This window comes from Chenopodium quinoa, unplaced genomic scaffold, assembly GCF_001683475.1.
Source record: "Chenopodium quinoa cultivar QQ74 unplaced genomic scaffold, ASM168347v1, whole genome shotgun sequence".
In the NCBI taxonomy this organism is placed as follows: domain Eukaryota; kingdom Viridiplantae; phylum Streptophyta; class Magnoliopsida; order Caryophyllales; family Amaranthaceae; genus Chenopodium; species Chenopodium quinoa.
In genome coordinates, this window is record NW_018744757.1 from 1,930,218 (window position 1) to 1,937,652 (window position 7,435).

General features: G+C 34.4%; 1 protein-coding gene across 7 annotated transcripts; it reads left to right on the top strand.

Moving 5' to 3' along the window:
- The first annotated feature begins 1,607 nt into the window (after nt 1–1,607).
- On the top strand, nt 1,608–6,025 carry LOC110703742. 7 transcript variants are annotated; one of them, XR_002507765.1, is made up of 5 exons: nt 1,608–2,809; nt 4,511–4,677; nt 5,380–5,414; nt 5,504–5,722; nt 5,820–6,025. XR_002507765.1 is itself a non-coding variant. In XM_021881525.1 (5 exons), exons 1-5 carry the CDS (start codon nt 2,785–2,787, stop codon nt 5,830–5,832), a joined length of 459 nt encoding a protein of 152 aa, XP_021737217.1. In that variant the 5' UTR covers nt 1,619–2,784; the 3' UTR covers nt 5,833–6,025. The 7 variants fall into 7 exon arrangements, 3 of the variants coding, with proteins under 3 accessions (XP_021737217.1, XP_021737218.1, XP_021737219.1); XR_002507766.1 differs by having other exon boundaries at nt 5,526–5,722; XM_021881525.1 differs by having other exon boundaries at nt 1,619–2,809.
- The last annotated feature ends 1,410 nt before the right edge of the window (nt 6,026–7,435 follow it).

Sequence of the window (7,435 nt, forward strand, 5' to 3'; positions counted from 1 at the left end):
TGGAAGAATATCATCACCCGTTTTGGGATGCGTAGAGAATTAAAAATCAAGTTTCTTTAAGAAATTTTAATTACCCATTAAGTGGGATTAAAGTATGATGTTTTAAATATAATTTTAGCTTATTTTAATTAAATTATGAGGGGTTATAATAGTATATATTTCTGGAAATTTGTGTAAAGAGGATTTTAATACTCTTCTATGATTTTACATTGTAGCAGTCTTTGAAGTAAGCGATTTCTATTAGTCGTGGCGATTTTAAGATCGTATACAAGGTACGTTCGCGTACTTAGCATAATTTTATTGATGTAGTAGCATGCTAAATGTGTTTAATTGATTACAAGTAGTATCATGCTAGATTTGGAATGGAAATTATGTATTGGTTGTTATCGGTGATTGAAATATGAAGCATGATTTATTTGTGATGGATTATTTGTTGGAAAATTATAGAAGTCCTTAATCTAATATGGCATACACAACAATTTGAAGTGAAGAAAGCAAAGAAGGTTTTATGCTTGGATGTTCTATTTGGAAAGATAGAGTTATCAAAGGTCCAATTAGAATATCATAAGAGCAACGAGTATTACATGAAGACTAAAAAGTATGAGTTATTATTTTTAGGCTTTATGTAAGTGTTTGATATTTTATGATTGGTTGGAACACAAGGAATACGAGAGTTAATTGGAATTAAAAATGAAACGATCGATCAGTTTTATAAAATTGGTTTTTATCTTATTTTTGGTTTTTGTTAAAATATTATAAAAAGATATTTTTTTGATATTTTAACAAAATAAATATTTTCTGTAAAAAGATTTTAACTGATTCCTTAAATTACTCTCATAGGAAAAGATTTATTCAAACCTCATCCCACGTTCTATATTGAACGACTTTCCTAACTTCTCTACATTGCTTGAGTTAGTTCCTAAAGTTTAGGAACACCACCTCAAGTAGTGGAGAATGTGGGGAAGGTGGTTGGGTTGATGAAACAGTATAAAAAAGGAGTTGAGTTTCAGTTTTAAGGCAATCCTGACAATCGTACAACATTTGAGTAAAATATATTTGTCAGTGAGAGTATTCCTATGTTCCAACTATTGTAAGATATCTAAACACGTAGAGTTCAAATTACTGAATTGTAATTTGGGAAAGGGTTGAGTGATCCTTGTAAAGACTTAGAGTTAAGTTTTGAGTGTAGGCTTCGGAGTAGAAGCTAATGTCAGCATTTGGGGTTGGCTTAGGTTCTAATTGGAACTTAAGTTTTGTCGAGTTCCTTATAGGTTGTAACGGAGTAGTTGCCCTATTTAGTGAAGTCATGTTTGAAAATCCCAAGTGGTCGTGGTTTTCTCCTTGTTGGGCACAAGGAGTTTCCACGTAAAAATCTCTTTGCATCTCTTTATTTCGTTCTACGTTTTTAATTTCCGCAAAATTTGGGAACACTAGTTCCTACACTATTCACCCCCCCTCTTGTGTGTTTCATCTAAGTTAACACAAATAATACCCCAAAGTTACGCATAATATTTAACGGAGGTAGTACTTAAATTAACCATGAACATTAATTAATTAAGGGGGTAGGTTATATTATTCAAAATAATCCAACCGAAAAAGACAACAAAATATTATAATCACTCCACTTCCTTCCCAATTCTTGTTAGTCAACGTCTCCCCCAAAATGAAATGGGAAAGATTCAGAGAGACAAATTCAGAAAAACAGGAGAGAGAAAAGGCAGCAGCATATTTGGTTTAATGTGGAGGAACAACTACTCATCTGAGCTCAAGCTCATCTTTATTGCTCTCCTCCTTTTCTGCTCCGTTGCCACCCTCTTTCAATTCCTACCCACCCGCTTTCTCCCCTTTTCTACCTCCGATGTCACCTCCTGCCCCACCACCACCACCACCCCACCACCTCCTCAACAACCCTCCGATCAGATCCTTGACAACGGAGTCTTAAAACGCTCCTTCTACGTTGTGGGGACCGCCGCGTACAATTTCGTCTTTATGTCCGCCTACCGCGGAGGTCCCAACACCTTCGCCGTCATCGGGCTCTCCTCCAAACCCCTCCACGACTACGGTCATCCCACCTACAACTGCGAGTACCAGTCCAACAACGGTTCACATTTTGCAGTCTCAGGGCAAAAACTTTCTTTCCAGGACTTCGGGTTCGCCCGTGCCTATGTCGTAGTAGTTGTCAATTGTACATTCCCTACAGGTACGGACTCTTCTACGGGTGGCCGTCTCCTCCTCCACGCCTCCACTAACGGCGGCTACGATCGGGATATTAACTCAATTGACACGATCATAGCCTTAAACGAACCCCCAAATTCGTGGCATCCATCACAATTTCTCGCCCCTCCTAAATACGACTACTTCTACTGCGGTAGCTCATTGTTCGGTAACCTCAGCCCTCAGAGAGTCCGCGAGTGGATTGCGTATCACATCAGACTGTTCGGAACGAAATCTCATTTTGTGTTCAACGATGCAGGTGGTATACACCCTGAAGTAATGGGTGTACTTTTGCCATGGATTGATCTTGGGTTTGTTACAATACACGATATCAAATATCAAGAGGAATTCGATGGGTTTTATCATAACCAAATGCTTATACTAAATGATTGCTTACATAGACATCAATTCGATACGAAATGGATGTTCTTTTTTGATGTGGATGAGTATATTTTTTTGCCCGGGGAATCGTCTCTTGATTCGATCATGGAAACGCTCAAGGAGACAAGGATTATACTCTAATCAATTTTCAACAAGTATCTATGTCAAACAGACTCTGCTTAGCTGAGGATGCTGGCCAAATTAAAATTAACAAGTATGTTCTTTTTCTCTCTATAAAATTTTCTTTTTCTGCAATTGTTGAATTTTTATTTGGTGAAGTTGCATATTTGGCGTTTGTTACTTTATTTTTCTTCAATTCTTCTTCTGAATGAATAAAAATGGGTAAAGTACCGGGATGTAGGATATATTATTTAAATTCAATTTTTAGAAAAATTATTAATGTAGGAAAGATATTGAATATTAAAAGATTGGTAATAGAAAATCACAAAAAGATTGATAGACTTGGTAATATAACTAATCAAATATTAAAATTAAAAATAAATATGAGTGGCAATTCCGGCAAAGAATCCATGTTGTTTGATCTCTGATACAGTATTATTTGTGCGTAATTTTAGTAGGTTAGTGAATGAATTTTTTAACTCAGGTCTGTGAATGAATTTATTAATGTGGAAGTCCATCAAAATTAATAATGATATTAAAATTCATACCGGAGTAATTGGTTTTGAGAAAGATAAAGTCCCTCTATCTCTGTTTATTAACCTACTGTACTTTTGCAAGTATAACTTTCAACCCGAAATCTATGGGCTCTAAGCATAATATAAGAAAAGAGCCCCTTATATAAACAATTTTTTTTACACGCAATAGTTTTAAATACTTCCTCCGTTTTTTTATTATTGCACCATATGGGTTGGGTATAAATATTTTGGTAGTGGAAAAAAAGTAAGAGAGAGAAAGGTAAAAATACAAATTTGTCCATGTGATATATTGATAAACTAAAAAGTAAGTGTGAAAAAACAAGGGTATGTTGGGTATTATTAGTGTGAACACAAATAATTTTTTTCCTAAAGAGGAAATGGTACAATATTTGTGAAACTTTCTAAAAAGGCAAGTGGTGCAATAATAAAAGAACGGAGGAAATATAAGACAATGAAAATAGCTTATATTATTTGAATAGTAAGTCTCCATACACAATATTGGAGTAATAATTTTGCATAATATTTTGATATTTGAATAAATATGAAATGGTGTAATTGAAAAGACTAATATTTTAAAGCAGATACTCATAGAAACCGGAAGATTAGAATAAGTGAAGAGGTTATATTGCAATTTTATTACTACTTATTTGACATCCAAGTAATTTAATGTTGATTGTTAACTAAATGCAATAATTATCTTTATTTAGAAAGTTTTTTTTTTTAATGAGTAAAAACTACAACTAAAATTCTACAACTATGCAAATTGATTTTTTGTAAATTTATGGGCTTCCGTGGGCCCTAGACGGTCGCACTCGAGGCCTACCCCTCCGGGCCAACCCTGGTAACTTTTAAAAAAAATGATCAAAAACCATCATGAATCTACAAGGTTTAATAAATACTTTGTCTCCCTCTATCTTTATTTATTGTTCTACTGTACTTAGGGGTGTACATGAATAGGACCGGACCTGAAAACCGACCTGACCCTGACCTGTTGGGACCGGACCTGACCCGGACCTGTAGATTCAGGTCCGGTCCCGGTCCTTGAAAATCAAGGTTTCCGATCCCGGTCCGGATTAGGTCCAAACCCGGGGTTTTCAGGTCTGGACCTGAAACCCGTTAAAAATGCGTTTTTTATATATAAAAAAAAAATAAAAAAAATAAAAAAAAAATCCCAAATTTCAAAAGAAGTCAGTTTCATTTTTGTTAACACACTAACCCTAACTCACTCCTCACTCACTCTCTCTCTCTCTCTCTCTCAGCCGACAAGCACACACGGCAACACCCACTCCCTCCAGACCACCGCCCAGGCGCCCAGACACAAGTCAGAAGTCGCCACCGCCCACCAAACGTCCAGACCAGCAGCGACTACACGATGTACATCCTGCAACGACGAGTCGACGACTACACCCTGCATCTGCATCTCACTGTAAGTTCTTTTTTTTTTTAATTAAATCTAATTATATTTGAATTGGGTATTTTGTATTTCAATTGCTTATAATGATTGTTTGATGTTTGCATGTTTGTAAGTTCTGTTTTTTAGTTAATTTTTTTTCGAATTCATGATTTTCTTTTTGAGGTTTTTTTTATTTATTTTAAGTAATTGTTTTTGAATTATTTTAGTTCATTTGTTTCGAATGCATGTTGAATTTTGGTATCCTGTAAGTTCTTTTTAAAAAAAAAAAATTAAATCTAATTATATTTGAATTGGGTATTTTGTATTTCAATTGCTTATTATGATTGTTTGATGTTTGCAAGTTATGTTTTTTAGTTCATTTTTTTCGAATTCATGATTTTTTTTTTGAGGTTTTTTTATTTATTTTAAGTAACTGTTTTTTAATTATTTAAGTTCATTTGTTTCGAATGCATGTTGAATTTTGGTTTCTTTCGATTTGTGTGTTTAAAATCTGTTTATTCCGTGAATTTGCTGGGAGTAGATTGATAAATCAGAAAAGATTGATAAGTCTGTTTAAAGTAGATTGATAAATCTGTTTAAAATCTGTTTCTTTTGAATTTAGTTCATATTGTAGAATTTGCTGCCTTGCTGGTGTATTGTATATTTGTATGTATTCTGTTTATTTTGTGAATTCAATTTGAATTGTAATTGAATTCTATCGTTTTATATGTTTAGGATCAACAAGAACCACGGATTCTTACTCTTGCAATGTAATTTGTTCTCACATTTTTTTATGAAATGTTATGTGTTTATAATTGTTACTTAAAAATTACTTATATTGTGTATAATTATATTGAAGATTGTGTATAATTATATTGAAGATGGAGAGCTCTCAATCCAAAAGATCTGCTGCTTTTTCTGAAGAAATGTCACAGCCACTTTCTGAAAAGGATATGGAAGAATTGCAATCTACTTTGCCTCCAGATAAGAAGTTAAAAGCGGGGCGGGAATCGAATGGAACAGAAAAAGTAAGAGGATATGGAAGAAAATTTGAAAGAGTTACAAGAAATGGAGAAAGGTAGTATTAATTTTATGTACTTGTAATTTTGTTACACCAAATTTATTATTTCATTGTTATCATTCATTAATATATTCTATAATGTTTTTTTATTTAGAGGTGCAACATGATGTATCTAACGATGGAGACGATGAAGTTGTTTTCGTTGACTCATTAGTGTGAATCAAGCAATCAAAGGGAAAGCAACTCGCCAAAATTCAAGTTGTCTTTGGATAATTTATGTATTTCTAGTATTTGAGACGTAGAGACTTTATGTAATTTAATGAATTATTTGTTATATTTGAGACTTATAGATTTTATGTAGTTTTTGTCATTGATATTTTCAGATTTTATGTAAACAGGTCTATAATCAGGTCCAACAGGTTATTTATTTTCTTTAAAAAAAACAAAAAAAAAAAACACACAAAACAGGTCTGTTGACGAGGGTTAAATCGGTCGCTACAATCTAACTCTCAATCAAACAATACTTATACGAACACCCTATAACCAAGTACAATGGAAAATAAAGGTTCGGTCCACGAGGAACGAGAGTAATTGCAAATCAATCTTAAACCTAAGCTAGTCAACACAAAGATCGAAAAATGCGTAATCAAGGATCCAAATATGCCACTCAACAAGAATGATGAAGGCTAGAACAAATAAACCTGACGGGATCTAACAAATAAAGCAACTACCAATCAAGGGGGTCAAATCCACAACCGGGAAGCGACTCCATCTTACCACAGCCCAAAGGCATAGAGTTTCACATGACAAAAGTGTTCTATTTCTACCCTTCGCCTAGACTCGTCCACATTGATCAACAATAGACTCAAACTGTGTATTCATCACTGGCTTAAGTGGAAATAGACATTCCATACACATTCATTCACATTTCGAATCCAACATGAACAATATTCCAAAATTTTGCAATTAGACAAGTTTATTATGATCCAAAAACATAGGAAAAGACTACGAGGCATATCATATAAGCTAAACCACACATCCTCATAGCAGAAGCTTTTCCTATCTAACACAAACATATGTACAACTAAGCCAACTGAATAAGTTGAAAGGCACATAACGAGGCATAAAAATCACATAAAATCCCAATCGACAAACAAGTGATCGAATGATATCAACATCAACGATCCCAGGTTCCTTAGAACCGATCAAACATCCTCGAACCATTCAACTTCTTCCTAAACTAAACTATCCTAAGCACACAAAAAAAAGGAAAAGATCTCACCAAATTTGCTTCCCGGGAGCTCCAATTAACGGCAATAGCATCGTTCTTCAAACTCATGTCGCGTCTCGAATGTTCCCAATCTGCAAAAAGTAAAGACATACTAGCAAACAACTTAAGGTTAGTTTAGGAAAGCAGTAACTATTTTTTTTTTTTAGAATGAATACAAGTAAGACCCCCCCCCCAAGCTAGAATCAAACATTGTCCCCGGCAACGGCGCCATTTTGACGAGGGTTAAATCGGTCGCTACAATCTAACTCTCAATCAAACAATACTTATACGAACACCCTATAACCAAGTACAATGGCAAATAAAGGTTCGGTCCACGAGGAACGAGAGTAATTGCAAATCAATCTTAAACCTAAGCTAGTTCGAAATCAATGGAAAATGGTGTTCTAAAATACTACTAATAGGATGGAATAAATCAATAAACTAAGACACTAGGGAGAACGGGAATCCGCCTAACCATTGGTAACTAAGCAACAAGGAAT